Source organism: Channa argus, chromosome 11 (assembly GCF_033026475.1).
Source record: "Channa argus isolate prfri chromosome 11, Channa argus male v1.0, whole genome shotgun sequence".
Classification (NCBI taxonomy): Eukaryota; Metazoa; Chordata; class Actinopteri; order Anabantiformes; family Channidae; genus Channa; species Channa argus.
This window is the reverse complement of record NC_090207.1, coordinates 8,427,243-8,446,024: the sequence shown is the minus strand read 5'-3', so window position 1 is coordinate 8,446,024 and position 18,782 is coordinate 8,427,243. Positions and strand designations below refer to the sequence as shown.

The 18,782-nt window shown below is 39.3% G+C and overlaps 1 protein-coding gene across 1 annotated transcript; it reads left to right on the top strand.

The window, feature by feature from the left end:
- The first annotated feature begins 188 nt into the window (after nt 1-188).
- si:dkey-178e17.1 (tricarboxylate transport protein B, mitochondrial) lies at nt 189-17,536 on the top strand. The gene is made up of 9 exons (XM_067521890.1): nt 189-738; nt 9,874-9,981; nt 11,161-11,260; nt 14,485-14,623; nt 14,934-15,018; nt 15,152-15,256; nt 15,443-15,558; nt 15,686-15,759; nt 16,090-17,536. The coding sequence occupies exons 1-9, from the start codon at nt 627-629 to the stop codon at nt 16,202-16,204; spliced, it is 954 nt and encodes a 317-aa protein (XP_067377991.1). The 5' UTR covers nt 189-626; the 3' UTR covers nt 16,205-17,536.
- The last annotated feature ends 1,246 nt before the right edge of the window (nt 17,537-18,782 follow it).

The following is an 18,782-nucleotide window of genomic DNA, read 5'->3' as shown; positions in this document are numbered from 1 at the left end:
GGGTGTGGTTTATACCTACTTCTATGTGCTGCTGAGAAAATAGTTGTTGCTCCCGATTCTCTTTGTTTGAATCAGTTTTAATTATCTCGCTGTGGCGATGCGTTAATACAGGCAGACACAGGCTGCGCCACGCCCAGCTCCTCTGTTGTGGAACGGTCCTCTCTCATAAAAGCACCCAGGGAGACACCCACTAGGTCCAGTCATACACCAGGCTCTGGTTGTTTACCTTCACTACGGCTTGTGGAGAAATTGCCACACGGTTCCACGCGGCAGCAGGATACGGGAGGATAACTCTTTGTCCGCCTCTCCTCGCTTCCGGCTTCGCTCTCTTACGCACTACTGTCGCGGAACAGCGTTACCATAGTTACAAAGAACAGCTATCGGATTATATTGAAGGTCCTAACTTCGCAGACAGTCTCAGGACCCGCCCACAGTCAAGACCGAGATCAGCTGGAGTCTCCGGGCGCGTCAGTTCACCTGCATCCAGGAAAGCGCATAAGACATCAGCCGTCCAAGTGTTGCGCGCTCCAGCCGCCTTCATAAAGAAATAGCAAACTAGCTAATTGGAGATAACTGCAATAAGACAAAAAGCTTTCGTAGACGCGACCGTGTTGTTTTCGGCTACAATGCAGGATAAAGGCACATTTATCAGCCCCTTTTCGAGACCGCGAAGTCTGGCGGCAGCGGCACCGGCGGGAAAAGCGAAATTAACTCACCCGGGAAAAGCCATTCTGGCAGGTAAGTTCATGGGGATTTGTCACACGGAAAAGTCGGAGTTGGACAAAATTACAAGTAATACAAAGTTAAAATAGTATGTGTGATTTCGAGCGCAGTCGTGGCGAGCTGACAGGATACAACTTACATCCGCATTCAGCTCACGAAAACTTACTGTATTCTCACAACATACTATTTAGTGAGATCATTACTTATTCATGACTACAGACCGCCTACAACTTAAAGGAATAGTTCAAATCTTCGATTTTACCCTCCTGTGACATTTTGGCAGCATTGCTATAGCTTCATTTTATTGTTGTTGTTTTGATGGCAAACCTAATCATGTGTGTCCAAATGTTAAACAACTATACATTCAATATGATTTAATCAAAGTAATCATTGTTTTAACAGACCAACTTACCCACAAACCATCTGCAGCCTATTGCATTGATCTATTGCAAAATGAAAAGTTCCGGCCTTCATATTTCAGTGCACACACTGAAGAAATCAGTTTTTTTTCCCCTACCATGTCCTGACATGATCACATCTTTCCTGCTGCATTGATGTTTAATCAATCATGTCTAAAGCTCACCTCTAGTGCACTTTGCAAAATGCTGTGAGGGAAGAGTGATGCTGTGACAATACACTAGAGCCAGGAAGGTCTCATTCGTATTTGTGGTGATCAAAGAATCAAGCAAGAGATCTGAGAGAATATAACGGAAGAAACAGTTTAATATGGATTTTACCCAGTTGGAATTGCAAATTTATTTGCAATTTATTCATTTGTCTGTGCACTTAAACAATTTCTTGCCATTGTTAGCTTTAAGAAGCTGATCGCAACTGGACAACATCCATCTGCTGTTGAAAATTATATAATAGGATTAAAAAGCTCCTGAACACCTGCTAAACAGACCTTGTGGTGGGACTGTTTTTTCACCCTTGAGTGATTGTCTGTCAGCTTGTGGAGCTTATTTGTGGTTTCTCTCTCAGATACAGCAAGAGGATAAGATATGAAGTAATGGGTTAACAAATATGTCACAAACCCATACGAAAAACATCCAAAGTAAATAAGCAGAGCCAAATCCAGAGCTGTAAACCTAGAACATTCCTTATTCTATACTATATTGATTAGTAGGCTGGAATAAAAACATCTGTTGCACTAAAGCTGTGACCAGCAAGGGTCAGGCATTTCTTACAAAAACAAGGAACAAAATTGCATAATCAATCCTCATAATTTTAACATCAGTTGTTTGGTTGCTGCGCTGCTGCAGTCGTGCTGCTTTTAGCCATTTCTGTGAGTCACTGGTTTATTCCCGCTGAGGTTCAGGAACCCACTCTGCTCTGCACTCCCCCCCCGGCCTCAAACCTCTTGACCCCCTCATGTGATGATGATCAGGAATCAGCAGCTCCACTTGATGAAGAGGCTCTCTGAGGTGCTGCTGTATTAAAGCTTGCTTTATGCTGCTATCTGGCAGCACACACATTTCTGCCTTCTGATTAAAGATTAAAAACAAACATTTTTAGGGCTTTGTTTAGTTATTCTACTGTTTGCTGGACTGATTAATGGGTGATGTTGGCTATCAAATATCAGAATGTAGTAAGAATGTCAAGTGTAAAATCCTCGAGCCCATGTGTCTAAATTGCTCGAAAACACTATATAAAAAAACCTCAAATCAACACAATTGATAAGATGAAATCAGCAAGTGTTTCATCACTGAACTATCTGCATACTGTACAGCTACACGAGTAAAAGCTGATGTTAATGACAAAAGTTTTTACATGCCCATTCATTTCAGATTATTATTATGTTATTATGCTCCATGGTTATATGGTTTACATGTAGAAGTACAATAATGACAAAAAACAGCACCCAGGCAAATAAAGTTGAACATGAATGACTGAACCACAGGTAAAAAAAAAAGTTTTTTTTTCAAGAATGCTACATATCTGTTTTATTATTAGTTTGATTTGGCTGTAATAACATTTTTTTTACCATGGATGAATCGTTAACACAGCAAAAATTTATTGTGCTTGTGTTAATCCTCTCGCAGACATTACAAAGATGTCAGACTTTCTATCATGTCCAAATCTCTAAGCTGTGAAGTCACAAATAGTCAGTATGTAATTTAATGTATTTATTATAAAAATTAACTTAATGATTTGAGTGCACTGAGAGGCAGAGAACAAAACCTCCTCTCCTGACTCATGTCACCCTGTCTTCACTAGAAAGGGAACAGTGGCAGTGCTGAGACCCTTCCCTTCCCCCACCCAGTCCTGTGCAGCCTGATTGACTGGATATGTCCCAGTATTGCACCCTGTTCTCCTAACTCTGCCGTTTAGCTCATCTCAACCCTGTCCGTCCAGTTTTGCAACTGTAGCATTATTGCATTCTCTCTGTCCCAGTTCTGACTCCTCAAAGCCTCACTGTGAAGGAACCAATCATTCATCACTGTCTTTTAACAGAGAAAATGAAAATGCTTTGGTCAGAGCATCACCTGGATGACTAGGCTATAAACTGTCTCCTGACCTGAGATATCATACATCAGAACCCACAGCTGATCATTTACATCTTTTTCACTCAGCTGAGTAAGTGGCAGTTCATAAATACAGCTCACATCTCTCTTCTGGACTTGCTAGTTACACTTTATTTGAAGTGGTTAGCAGTTATGTCTTAGTGAGGAGAGTGAGTCACTTGAACATGCCTGAAGGCTCTAAGTAGACAAAGCAAGAAGCAGAAGGTCAAAGCTTAATAGGTTAGAGAGCCCACATAGACAGTGGTTGGGGAGGGAGTTGGACATTGCACATTTACAAAGCTTTTAGGGGCCTACAAGCTCTTTCTGCTCCTGTTGGTTAGTTTAAGTCCTCTCTCAGCAGTCACTGGTCATGACCGAGATTAAAACACACAAGGAGTTTTGTGTGTGTGGTGCTTGAGGGTAAGAGAGTGCGAAATGGGTCTCTGGCCCTGATTTGCTTGCTGGTATGCTTTCATACACTGCTGTGGCTTTCATTTATAAACCTTTTGCTCAAGATAGTGTGGATTCAGACCATTAGAGGGCTGTACAGAGAGGGGGGGGAACTGTTCTCTTTTTATCTTGATTTATTAGAGATTGGATTTTTTGACTGAGGCAGACTCATTCTTTTTGTCACTTTTCCCGCTCCTCTTTTCCTATTTGTCTTCTCTCTTTTAGCCTCAGGGCAGTCAGTTAGGTTTTCTGAGTGGCTGTCTCCTCTCAGGCTCACAGGGCTCATCAAACTATGGACTTACTGTCTGTTTTCTTACGTCACAGGCGACGTACACAGTCCACTCCCATCCAATGTTTCTGCTGCTTGCTGAGCCCAAATACCAGGAGCCAAGACAATAAATCACAGACTCCTCTGTTCAGCCCCTAACCACCCTCACTGTTGGCCTGTTAGCGGCCGCTCTTTCCTTATGATTCCTAGAGGTTCCTTTTATGACTAAAGATGTGGTAGTACATGTATACATTACATTGCAGAGCATGTTTTCTTTAACATACAAAAAAAAAAATAGATTTTCTGTCAGCCTTTCATCTAAGAGTTTTGATTAATGGCACTTAAATCTTAAATTACAGAAATCGATCATGTGAACATTTATTTGCTACTTGTCAAATTTAAAGTATTCACAGCATTGTAATAAATTTTGAAGTAATTGCCTTGTCAGTAGGCCTGTGTACAGAAATACTCAGACTTGCTGAGCAGCGGCAGTCCCAGAAAATGTAAAGGAGAGGCCAAAACTATTAGCCCCCAAGGAAACATTTCCTTAAAATTCTATTTAATGTTTGCATCATTCAAAAAAAGTGTTCATCAAAGTTATAAGGCCCCTATTCGGGACATGTTGGAATGTAAAATAAAGGTCAGGTTTTTTCATACTAATGTAGTGAAAATTGTGGCAGTCAGTCACCACTGAACTTTACCGAAGGGACTCTAATAGTCAGGGCTAGTGGGCTTTGAGGTCTTCGTCCAAATAAAACTCCATTGCTCACATGGTAGCACGTTAAAGCCAGACTGAAATTTACGTGTAAACATTTGAACAATAGGGATGATTTATTTGAAGTTTGTCCTTTGGTCTGATTAGACCAAACTTGAGCTGTTTGCGCCCATGGATCCTGCTTTTGTGTAATGGAGGAAGGGATAAGCGTTTAACCCTAAAACCACAGTTCCCACAGTTAAACATACTGGTGGGAGCATAATGCTGCAGGGTTGTTTCAGGCACAGGGAACCTTATACTGGTACATGTAGTTGTGAAGAAAGAACAATATGTTGACATTTTTAAAGATAATATTAAAAAAACATCTTCCAGTCTAGTTTGAGGTCACCGCTCACCGTCTTTCAGCAATTCAGCGACCAGAAGCACACATCCGTTTTGGTGAAAAACATTCGCAGGACACAAAAATCCAGGTCCTGGACTGGCCCTCAAAGATCCCAAATGCCGACCCTGTTGAGAACCTGTGGTGGGAGCTCAAGGTTAAAGTCCACGCTTGAAAGCCTTACAGTTTGGATGAGCTGAAACTATTTATCATCGAAGAATAGTCTAGTAAGACACGTGCCAACCTAACTAGGAACTACCATAAGGTAGTAAGGTTGTGAGTCAGAAGGGTTACACCTCTGACTATCATTTGTCGGAGAGCTACTAATGTTGGCTTTCTTGGTCTTTCTTGTTTCAAATATTCTAATTTCTTGAGATCAGTGTCTTTTTTTTCTTTTGGAAGCAGTGAAACTATGAACACTTTTGGTTATTGTCCTTTCTGTGTTTTGTATTGGGAACTAATAAGTGACCTTAACTGCATCTTCCCACCTCCTTTCAATATGTGATGACACTTTAAATCAAAAGGCAGATGAACTACAATCATTTATTACATTCACTATTCAACCTTGTCTATAACTGTTTCCTTTCAAAACAACCTGTGTGTAGTTGCTGTGTTCGTGTAAATTAGTGTACAGTCTGCATGCTGCAGGGTTATAGGCACAGTTCCCATGTAAAATTAATCAACATCCCTTCTGTAATTAAGCATCTGTGTAGCACTGGGGAGTGTTGTTTAGGACAGAGGAAGCCTAAAAGGCCAGCTGTCATATTAAATATTCTTTTAATGTTTTTCAAGAGGCAAACAGAAATATTGGATCTCTATTAATAGGACACCTCATGTTTGAAGTACATAAGTCCTCTGGCTATGTTCTCCATTTGGGTTGGAGATGTGGACATACCATATTTCCTTTCCACACCAAAGAGGATCATCGGAATGGATAATTGATCAGTTCTGATATAAAAGTGCTTATTAGTTTTCTATGCATGTACATATACACATAAGATGTTGTTTTGGGTGAACTTGGTAGAAAAAAAGATTAATCTTGTTAAGTTTCACAGCAACAGTGCTTGCAAAAAAAAAATCCACAACTACTCAGCAGAACAGCAGATGTATGATGAATCATTTTGCTCAGCTGCTAGTCTACAATGTTAGTACTTAAATGAAATATTGTAGTGCTCCAGAAATGTTTAGAAGCTACCACATTCGTAGCCTGTACTTTACTGTCAGTTCTGGCGAATAAAAAGGAGTTTCATGGTGGACCAGATGTGTTGGGTGCTCATTAGTGTCTCCAACCAGGCAGGGCAGGATTTTAGAAACTCCCAGTCAGCTAGCTGTCTGCCTGCTCACCTGGTCTCCTGTCACTCTCTATAAGAGGCTGACATTTTATATTCATGAGCATCTCTGATTCTTGGATATGTGTGTGTATGTGCATATACTGTATACTCATACTGCACACCAAGTGTTCTTATATGTGTTGTTTAATGTGTTAAAATATGTTTCTGCACAACAAAGCTTAAACATTATTATAACAGGTGCTTAATCAACAAATATCCTGATATGTAAGAATTTATGGTATTTTCTCTTTTTCTCAGTTGTGACAATGTTCTGCTTTTCTTGTTGTGTGTGTCATAGTAAAATGACCTATAAAACTAATATACCTGTATACATAAAACCAATTCTTCCCTTTCTGTATGACAAGGTCTTTGTGAGAAAAATTAGGTCCTCAAAGATTTTTCTTTTTAAAAGTGGAGGGTCCTCATTCTGTGTTTTTCTGAATATCACTCCCAATACCTTTTCAATTTCTTCTCATGTAATAGTGAGTGTCAAAGATCTGTTTTTCATGCATTGATTTTATGGCACAGTGTGGAGAAGAGTAGCTGGGGGATGAGGAGAGAGGTGAAGGAAGGTGCTGCCAAGAGAAAAATTATGAACAGAGAGCAGAGCGGGTTTGTGAGGATAAAGATTAATGGCCATTGTTGCTTGTGTAACCCACGTTTGGCAGCAACACAGGAGTCATTTAGGGTGTCATCTGTAAATGTGTGTGTGTGTGTGTGTTTGTATTGGATTTAGGCTGCAAAGTGGACTAGAAGACAAACAAGCTGCTTCTCTTCCATAGACACTGTGTGTCTGATGAGGATTGATTATGTGTTTGAATCCGTTGCAGAGTCATTGCCTGTGAGTGACTACTGCTTGGTTTTCACATGCAGCTCTGCCTTGGCTGAAATCAGATGAATGAGGTTTATTGTTTTTCCTTCTGTAAGACACACTGACCCACTGATCACAGATCAGGACTACTGGGATGGAGTTTTGGAAATGTGATTTCATGTGATTTAAGTCTCTGCCGGTCATTGTGTACTTACTTAGCACTCCACGAAAATTACAAAAATCACAATGGCTTTGACCTGGTGAGAGAGAGAGAGAGAGTGTGTGTGTGTGTGTCTAAGAACATGAATGTCAGGATTTCTCTCAGTAGAGTGCATATTTTTTGAATACTGCTGAGTAAGTGAATGTACGTATAATAAATTCTGGGCATTTGAGAACTAACATTATTCCGTTATAATTACTAAATTATATTGCTTCTAATGGGGTGAGATTAGCTAAACTCCTTCAGGTCACAGAAATAAAACACTAAATTAAATATAGGGTAGACTCAGTAATACCATATACCTCAGATATTATGATCTCAACCTGTGACACATTTTGTTGTGAGTTTTAACTGATTTAATGTCAACAATCACAAAATTTCAACAGTGGATTTTTATAAAGTTACATGAAGTGACAACGTGCATATATAAAAACATAGTTATTTATTTGCCATTTATTTTTTTATTAGATCAACTGTACTCACAGAGGAAGAGATGTAGATAAAGAAAAGCAGAGGCAGAACCATTTCAGGCTTTGAAACAACTTAGATGCAGGTTATGAAAGACTGACAACAACCAAGCACCAGGAAGATATCCCTTGTGTTATGTGTATGGAAACTTTTACTATTTGATTTGCATTACCATGCTATCCCCTACTACCATGTACAGTATGTTAAACGGTAGTTAAATGTATGTTCTTTATCTCAACTTGAGGTGATGCTGCTTCAGTAGGTGGTTGGGGCATAAAGTTCGTGGCAACAAAGAAATGTGAAAGGTGCCAAACTGCAGAGCTAAATTTAAAAATACACTATATAAATATTTATACTGTAAGAGAAACAGTACTGGGAGATAAATCATTTGCACAAAAATACACCTGTAATAAGAAATTGTTAGTCTGACGTGATATATGTGCTCATAGTCCTACTTTAGTCCCACACAAATGAAAATGAGAATTTTCAATAAAAAAGAAAGTAGTTATAGAAAGAATAGATAGAAACAAATAAAATAATCTCACTCTCTGATTTAAATAGTGAAAGTGAAATAGGACTCAACTGAATCACTGAATAACAGTTAAAGTTCTTTGTGGCGTTTGAAAGTTATTACCTGAGACAGTGAATGGCCCACAGATGCAAGACAAAGAATAGATTCAAAGCAGCACACAGACTGTATGCATTTTATATTTTACATACAACATGTACATACATTTTATGTCAATAATCTAAAGGCTGTAATCTCACATAATACTTTGTAGCTTCATAGAAGAGTTTTTTTATGTTCTCAGCACAGAAACACAGAAACCCACTTCCTGCTGAAAACACTTCTCTTTGAGCCAGATCAGGATTCAGGATATTCTAGGAATAAAAAGCATTTCCATTTATGATTTCACACTCACTAGTTTATTGCAGACTTTTAAATGTCCTGAGTTGGCGCAAATGCAAATCATTTACAGTAAAATACTCTTCATAATTAACCAGATAAATTTTCCAGGCCGAGGAGTTATTTTTTGCTGTTTGGGTGGCATGTTGATATTTTCCTGTGTAAACACGAGCTGAGTGTGTGTTTCCTTTACACAGTGTGTTTGTGTGCATGTGTGTGTCTGTGTCATTGACTTAATGGATGGTCTTGGCCTGGGTAATGGAGCCCCTCCCTGCAGGCTGAGCAGATAATTTAATTAATGTCCGCCCTCCCTTCATCCTCCCTTCTTTCCTTGTGACTCATCTCTGTTGTGCATTAGCTTTTGGACACATCTCCTGAATTTGTCGTCTGTGGCAGGTTTCAAACAGAACCCTGCAGCAGTAACTTGAATGAATATGTCATTCACTAAATTTTAATCCTTGACTTCCTTCTTTATATTTGAATTAATAGCAGCACAAATTAATACTACACTCAAAAAATTTGAACTTGTATCTGATCAAATCAAGAAAACGTGAACATGTTATAGTAATGCAATGAACAAGAATAAATCATGTTTACCTATGTTAAATGATTTATTCTTGCTCATTGTATTATTAAACTATGATCAAAATAAAATATGGTTATATGTTTGAGTGTAAATATATGGAATACACATTAGTCCAACATTTAGAAGGCAGCTACATTTCCCTACACAACCCTCGCTTGTGTTGGCTCTCACTGCACAGTCACTGTAAAGTTCAGCCATGGCAGGAACAGTTGATTCATACTCGCCTGGCTCGTTACTCTCCCTCCCCCAGCAGAAGTGCTTTTAATGTTTATGGAGAGAAAGTCATTTGTGGAGTCACTGTAATGATCCATGACGTAATGGCACCTCCTTGTAATTCATGAGAGAGACTGGAAAGGTTGCAGCCAGGCAGAGATGTTACGTTTCAGCTATATGTTAACAAAGCTGCCAGGCCAAAGTTAGTGCTTTTTCATTAGGTTCAAGTTTAAACCGTGTGTGTTCTTTTTGTTGGTCATATTAATGTTCCTCTGCTCTGATTTGCTGTGTGTTTCAGGTGGAATTGCTGGTGGCATAGAGATCTGCATCACCTTCCCCACAGAATACGTCAAAACACAGTTACAGCTGGATGAGAGGGCCAATCCACCCAAATACAGAGGAATAGGTGAGGGTGATCCGCCATAGTCACTTTGCCCAAATATCATGCTGAATGTGGGCTTCAATTTAACATCAAATATCTGCCAGCTCAGACACAGACATCCACTGCTGATAAAGAACAAGTTCATTCAATTGTTGTTTTAAATTAAGAAATATTAAGAAACAGACACTAAATAAAACTGGAGCAAACACGGGTGCAACTCGGAGAGAAAGCCTCTGTACTGTATTTCTCTGGAATGAGATCAGTTAAGCTCCTATTGAAATTCTTTCTGCTGCAAGATCACATAAAAACAACATTAATACTACGAAAACACAGTAAACCAATAGGACAACTGTCATCATTAGAGTAATCGTTTTATTTTGGGAAACACATTATATAACAGAACTGCAAAGCCTTAGTGCAATATCACTAACATATAAACATATTCAGCATTATACCATTGTACAATAATAAACAGTCAGAGGTTTAATAGTCTAAATTCAAAGATTACATCTACCCATCCATCTATCGTGTATTCGGTTTTTTACCCTTACTCTCGTCCTCTCACAGGAGCTCATTACCAAATTATCCACCATCTTCAGGTACATTAGGGATTCTGGCAGGCTGTCACTGTGCTTGTTGTTTATATGACTTAAAACAGACCAGTGCACACATGCACACTCACCCTCCGTGTTCACCAGCTTCACACACACACACACACATACACACACACACACACACATACAGGATCAATTAATGTTGGCTGAAGCTCTGAGGATTCCAGACCGTACTAATGAGTGCTCGAGACAGCTGTTGGTTTTCTTGGCCAGTTGTTCGTTTGCTTAACTAGCACAACATGGATTACTGAACTCATGTCTCCAGGAGTCAGAAGCAAGACCAAGGAAAAGCACAATGTTTTTAAGGAATTAGCCTGTGGTTCAATTTGACATAAAACACTACGGTGTCAAATTGTGATGGTGATTATTTGAAGGTGATACTGATGTTTCTTATGTGTTGTTTAAAATAATTACACATGACAGTGGAACTATATCTATGATACTGTTGAGAAAAAATACTAACATACTAATTTCAATGTAAAAGTCAAACAGTAAAATACTTATTTGCATGTAGTAATGCGAAGTATAATCAAATAAAGGTTTGAGATTTTATAAATTTATAATGCATATATTTTTCTTTCTCTTTCAGGTGACTGTGTAAAACAGACGGTACGGAGTCACGGTGTTAAAGGACTGTACAGAGGACTGAGCTCACTGCTGTATGGATCCATACCAAAATCTGCAGTCAGGTACATGAAACCCCTGAAGTTATCCTGGATTATGTGAATAGGTGTAGAACTGGAATGGTAGCGGCTCAGTTGGCACCCCTCACTTCCCGAATACATGTTGAAGTTTTCCTGTGGAAGACACTGAACCACCCATCCCTGACCCCAGCACTGGGGAGGGGAGGGTTGTGTCAGGAAGGTCATTCAGTGTAAAAAAAGGTTCCAAATCAAAATGCTGAATAATGATCCCCTGTGGCGACCCTGAACTCACGGGATAAGCTGATAGGACAAAAAAATAAATAAATCTGAATGGGTGTAGAACTCCTGTATATTGCTCAAGTAAGATTTGTGATGTCAAATTTGATGACTGTAAGGATAAAAATGAATAAAAAGGAAACAGTAATTAGCTTGAAAAAGAAATTGATTAATTAACATGGTACTGACACTGTTTGGACTTGGTTTGGGTTCCCATTAATAAAATTAAAAATTACAAGGTTGCAAACAAAATAAACAGTGTAACAGATGGAATTTAGGTGATGTGATGGGCTGCATAGACACAAACACACAAATTAAATATGTGTGTGTGTGTGTGTGTGTGTGCGTGCATGTGTGATGTAAATGCTGGATGAAATACAATTTTAGCTGAGCTGCTTTGATCTTCTAGCTGGAACCACTAACTCGAATACTCCAATTATTCCAGTCCATTACCCACAATGCAAGGCATAAATGCCACACTAGCCTTTGGTATAATTATGTTATTCTTTCCTTGCAATGACATTTGTCTCCAGACAAGTCCTTACAATGCAGTGCATTCAAGGACACCAACACACAAACACACCGCACAAGGCCATGGCAGAATCTTTTATTTTTACAGTTTTTTGTTATTCTTTTTTTCTTTCTTTTCTTCCCTTTCTCTTTCTGTGCGTGTGTGTGTGTGTGTGTGTGTGTGTACTGCTTGAACCTGTCTGTTCGATGGAGAGACAGGCCCACCCAGGCAGAGCGGAGATGCCACTCAAACATGGACAGGGTCTCAATAGGGTTCAAAGATGGAGACTTGTGTTGATGCTCTGTTAGTGTGTGTGTGTGTGTGTGTGTGTGAGTGTGTGTGTGTGTGTGTGTGTGTGTGTGTGTATGCACATCTGAGTTTGTGAGTCTGCCTTTAGCATCTTTTCCAGAGGGAATCTAAATTGTTTTGTTATCTCTCCTAGGAGGTGTTATTGCTAAGCAATTATAAGATGGAGGAAATCTTTTTGGTCTCGTCTTCTGACTGCATTGTATATATTACAAGTCTTACATAGGTGGCTGTCTACAAGCTATTTGTATTTAGATTGAATTATCTAGGCAAGTGGTTCCTGACCATTTAAACAAGTAATTATTATGTTTTATCTATTATAGCTTATGTCTAGGGCTGTTAAAAAAAATATCAATACGCTTGCGTATTGTGACATTATGTTTTGTGACACTTTGTTCATTCTCAAAAACACTTGATTTTTAACGAACAGTTTATTTCCAAACTATCGTGGTAGACAACAGTTCATTTTCTGCTGTTTATAATCTAGTTCTGATGACTGAGTAAACTTCTATTTATTTAGATTTTAAATGTATATTGTTGTATTCCTACTATGACAGCTTTAATAAACCTAAAGGTAAAAAATTATCTCAATATATTGCCTTCCTTACAATATTAAAATATATCGAATTCCAATCCCTGTATCATGCTTCACATCTTATTGTAGCCCCAGTTCAGTTTTTCTCTTTGATTTATTTTAATAATCTCTAGAGACCTACAGAAGTACATTTCTGAAAAATCTTTAAAAACATTAGGTTTTTCAAAGCACCAATGTTTAAATGGAAAATAAATGTCAAGTATATTTTTCTATTGACGTCTTTCCCTATAAATCCATTAATTCATTACTTTCTCTATCTTCCTTCTCCTATTCCCAGCCTGTAGCATCTCCATTAACTAATTGCTTATTCAACATCATGCACCATGTAGTTTGCTGAAGGGTTGCCATGATAGTATTAGAGAGACTGACAAGAGAGCCATTGACCTTTTCCTCCCCTTAACCTTTCATCCACATTGTGTCTGTCCAACCTGTTTTTTGGGTTTTTTTTTTCTCTCTCTCCTTCACCTTCTTTTCATCTGAACAATGACCTTGTGGAAAGTCCCATTAATGAAGATTGGGCAGCACTCCGCTGTCCAGAATTACTCATCTCTGACTGTGGATGTCAGCCAAACCATGGATGAGAAAGCTTTAGAAGGTGGAAGTTAGACCACTTGTTACAAGGGTATGGAAGTAAATTGCCAAATGAGCAGAACTGGCAGTAGCATATTTCTCTCCAGCAGCTTTTGTTTTACAGGGTTAGTTATTAAGTTCAGTCCCATTTCTGTGCAGACCAAGCAAACTGTGGGGAAGTTTATTTTTAACTGTCCTGAAGCTAAAAAGCTGTTCACAGTCAGAAAGTGGTATGCAGAAAGGCAGTGATGTTAGTGTTTTTTCTGCTCAACTGTGGGGGACAGTTTTGAGGGCCCTGCCTTTCAAAACAAACCAAATCTGTTCGAGAACTGAGACAGAGAAACCGATGTAGTACGTTAATGAGCAGAGGAAAATTATTCTCCTTAGTAGACAGACAGGGAAGAAAACTAAAATCAGAAGAGCTGAGTAGAAGAGAAGACTTCTGTTGGTCCTGTGATGATTCCAGGTCAACTGAAAAGAAAAGGCATTTATCAAGGACAAGTGTCTGTCCTCCCCCGCCCATTTGCAGATGTCCCAGGCAGCATCCTGCCACACCACAATTCAATTCCATCTATAAATAACCTTTCTTGTAAAGGACTCGCTGGCACAACATTTTCTGATTACAGAGATACAAAAACCACACCTCTCTCTGTATGGGCTCACTTTCATTTCAGCTGTTGTCACTCATCAGTTTTTGAGACACAGGTGCACACACGTCTGTGCAGATTATTGGTGCATCCTTTAGTGGGGACGAAGGCCGAACAATAAAATGAAACCCTAAAGCGCATTCTGCACTCTTAGTAGTTGGTCTCCACTGAAGATCTGACTTCGAAGGATGTTTTGCCTTGAGGTGCATCTGTGATCATGTTTTTATTTGTACTCATGGAGACATGAAGAGGAAACTGGTTTTGCATGTCATTTTTCCAGAGCTGTACTTTTAACAGATTTACCGTTTAAACAATGTTCAATTGATTTCCCATAATTCCATTTTGACACTATTTTCCTTCTCAGGTTTGGAATGTTTGAATTCCTCAGTAATCGTGCAAAAGATGAGTCTGGTCGACTGGAAAGCACCAAAGGGCTGCTGTGTGGGCTCGGAGCAGGGGTGATGGAGGCTGTTTTGGTGGTCTGTCCAATGGAAACTGTCAAGGTGTGTTACTAACAGACCTGTGGTCAGTTTGAGTTTTAGTGTCTTACACCTGAGTGTGCATGAAGCAGCTGCCCATCTTACATTTGTGTATGTTATAGGTAAACAAATTAAAACTAACACCGTAGACATGAATAGCAAAGATTGACCAAAAGTAGATGTGTACTGTCACAATGCTGATGTTATTATCTTATTAGATAATTAAATAGAAATTCCTAAATTCAGTCTCAGTGTATTAGTCTTTCTCATTAATAGTTAAATCTTGTTTTCTGTTATGGGTCACAAGTATCCTGTTCCTTCTTTATCTCCCAAGGTGAAATTTATTCATGACCAGACTTCACTGACCCCCAAATACAAGGGTTTCTATCACGGAGTCAGAGAGATCATCAGAGAACAAGGTGAAGCTTTACTGCATGTAGTTCTCCTGACATCTACTGGTCAGACAGGGCAGTGCAGCTAAACGCATGGCGCCACATAATGAAAACATACAGCTGCATTCATTGAAAAAGTCCTAACTCTTTTCCTAAATAGGAATAAAAGGGACATACCAGGGTCTCACTGCCACTGTCCTCAAACAAGGCTCCAACCAGGCTATTCGTTTCTTTGTGATGACCTCTCTAAAGAACTGGTACAAAGGTAAGTATACATGAAGACTACATTTGATTAACCATATATTGTCTGTGGTCCATAGTGTTGACAGAGCACCTGCACGGTTTTAGCAGTCATATACCATATCCAGCTTTTTTTGTTTAAAAGTAGTGCTGGCTTTACTTTAACCAACTGTTCAAATTTCCTGACTCAGCTGTTACGTCCTCTCACAAGGTGATAACCCCAACAAAGCTATTAACCCCTTGGTGACTGGAGTCTTTGGAGCCATAGCAGGAGCAGCCAGTGTCTTTGGAAACACCCCGCTAGATGTCATCAAGACTCGAATGCAGGTACCTTATGTAATGAGAAAACACGATGAGCACAGGATCACAATTTGTTACTTCCCTGTGTGTTTTACTAGTGACTCAAAGAAAGCTCACATTGTCATCTTTGCCACTGTGTCCTTACTTTCCAAAGGGTCTGGAAGCACATAAATATAAAAGCACCCTAGACTGTGCTGTGAAGATCCTGAGAAATGAGGGCCTCTCAGCGTAAGTACACCTCCACTCTAGTTGGTGTTGTTTGACTTTCCGCTCGAATCATCTGCGATGCTGTTAACAGTGCATAAGAAACACACAGTGGCATATTATTTGTGTTAAACACATCTATTAACTTTAAACAACAAATGCTGAATAGTAAAATACATCTCTACTATTATTTCCCCTGAAAACCCTTGAAAATGTGGTCAAGTCTTGACTGTAATCTATTATGTGTGTAGTCATTTCTAGATTTAAAGTTACACTAAAATAAAATGGAAAAAGGTCAGCTATTAATAAATGTGCCTATATCTTGCATTCACCCCTCTCTGTCTCCGCTCACAGTTTTTACAAAGGGACAGTTCCTCGGCTGGGCCGTGTGTGCCTGGATGTAGCTATAGTTTTCATCATCTATGAGGAGGTGGTAAAGGTCCTAAACGCAGCCTGGAAGACGGACTAAGCTGCTGGGTGAAAGAAGAGGGTGCCACCTTCCTGCTTCTCAGGCATCTGACACAGATCGGAGTTTAGCAGATCTCTTATGTAGAGCACAAAGTTGAGGGTGTGAGAAAGAGATTTGATTGGTGTCACATGCTGACCAGGAAGTTAAACCGCTTCTGGTTCAGTGTTGCCCACATCTGCACGGCTGGGGTCTATGCAGAGTTTTGAGGACACCTGACAAAAGCAAGGGTCAGTTTCACAAAGTGGGATTATAAAGTTGTTATTATTATTATTAGTTTGGCCAAACAACTGTGAAAAAGGATGCTTCATTCTACAGATACATCATCAACTGTGAAACAAAACCTAATTATTAGGGTCAACAACATGAATTCTTCATGACTCTTGCAGAGATTTGTAAACCTGCTTTGTAAAACACCCTTCTTCTGTAAACAACTTTATTTCTTGCCATTTACTCTTTTGCTGATATTACAAATATTCAGGTGTCATACTCGATATTCTTGAGTTCATGTTGCTCTCTGTCTCCTTTTGTGCCTAATATAGTTTAAAACCCAGAGGAGCCAGGCGGCAGCTAATAGTCATATTTCCGGCAGCAACTCCCATAAGTAAGCCTTTAATAGAATGATTTAGTGTTTATAATATGACAATTATTTTTATACATTTTAGATTATATTGCCAGGATTGTGATCTTCGTGTAAATTATGACGTATTTAATTTGTGTGCCAAATGCCAAACCTAAAAGTGTGTTCAGGACATGCAAGGCAAGCCTAATGATGTGATGAGGAGCAAATATTGTAATGCTTATTGTGGCATATTTTATAAATGTATTTATTTTGAGTTGAATGTTAAATATCTAGATAGTTCAGAGGCTATTTACTGTAAACTTGTGCAACTTTATTTCTGTAATCAGGTCTGGGTGTAACGGTGTTATAAAAACATTTTATTGCTGTAGTTCAGATGAAGTAATCTCAGATCTTCCATCTTTAATTGACTAATAGTCATCATGTTTCCTGCCAGAGATTGGTTGTCTTCAAAATTGTCTTCAGCTTTCATCAGAAGCAGTTCCCAGTCTCACACACACACACACACACAAAACTGGGAATCTTAGTCTGTTCATTTCCACTGTTGATTCAGGGTTTGTTTTTACTTCTCTTTCATGTGCCTTTTGTTGGTGTTTGTTGGTAAATGCTGCTTGAAAAAGAACATGTTTTGTATAAAAACTAGGGATTTAGCTCCTGTTATCTTCTTTAGTTATGTGAAAACAGTCATAATCCATGTCCGACTGTTGTGATTGCATTAAATCCACTTCTCCATTATTAAAGTCATGTTTTTTGTATTTTTCTGTTTAGCCAGAAAAGCACTTTTGTTCCCAACTGCCAATTAACCAAGAGAGAAAAAGATTTGCTATTGTTACAGCAAATCTGTGAATTCCAAGACCCTCTCTCTGTGTGTGTGTGTGTGTGTGTGTGTGTGTGTGTGTGTGTGTGTGTGCATGCGTGTGCGCACGTAAGCTCTGCGGTTCTTGATGGCCAAGCTCCACACTGCCCCCGATCTTGTCTGAATTCAATCATCTGTCATCTGTCTGGATTTAATGTGAAGTCCTTTGTTGTAAGGGGACTAAAATGTCACTATAATAAACACATGGAAACTTAAAAGCTTACACGGGGTTGTTTTATGTCTTCTCACTCCTTCCCCTGTTGTTTCACCCATTTGGTTTCAACTGATCATGTTTGGAAAAAACATGGGGGGTAGGTAGGGGACAAATTGAACAGGGAACTCATTGTTCCAGTTTTGGCTGATGCTCATGTAGGGTGAATCAACTATCCATCTCTCTCTCGGTTAGTGTGTTACTCACACACAAACACACATTAAATTCCTGGTTACCCAGTGTTTTTGTGCAAAGGAATGCACTGCAGTCTGCAGGAGATGGGAGCAACCTGTAGTGGGTTCTGACTTGAATAAGAAACTAAGGAAAAAAGAAATATTACAATAAAGGGCTTTGTATTATTTCTTTTGACTTGGGTGCAAAATGTTTTGGTGCACAAGTCTTTAAAAGGAATTTATTTGACCATTTTTCATGGCAGAATTGGTTGAGTTCAATAACGTAAATGTGCTTTGAAATAGAAAATGTGCTAATGAGGTTGAATCAATTAGCTTAAAATCGAAATACTCGTGTAAAGTGCCTCAAAAATAAGTCTTAAGTTACTGTCCACTACTGTCAGTGAGAATCAGTGCATCCTTCGTAACAGGAAATACAGTACACGCTGACATATACGAGCATTAAAGGACTTTTGAACAGTAGGGGGAGCTGTTGTTTACACATGCTATTATTTTCTCACTCTGACACACGCACGCACGCACACTGCTGACAGAGGCCTCCTCTTTCGTCACATTAGTACAATAGGACTTTATCAGGAGCGTCAGAGCACCCACCAGCTGCCCTTGATCACGACATCATCACCGAAACAAATGCAAGAGGTGGACATCATGCACACTAGCCACCCCACCCCCACACCCTGACATCAGGGCAGATGGTGCAGCCAAAGGAGTTGCTTCATTACCAAAGCCTCCTTCATCCCTAG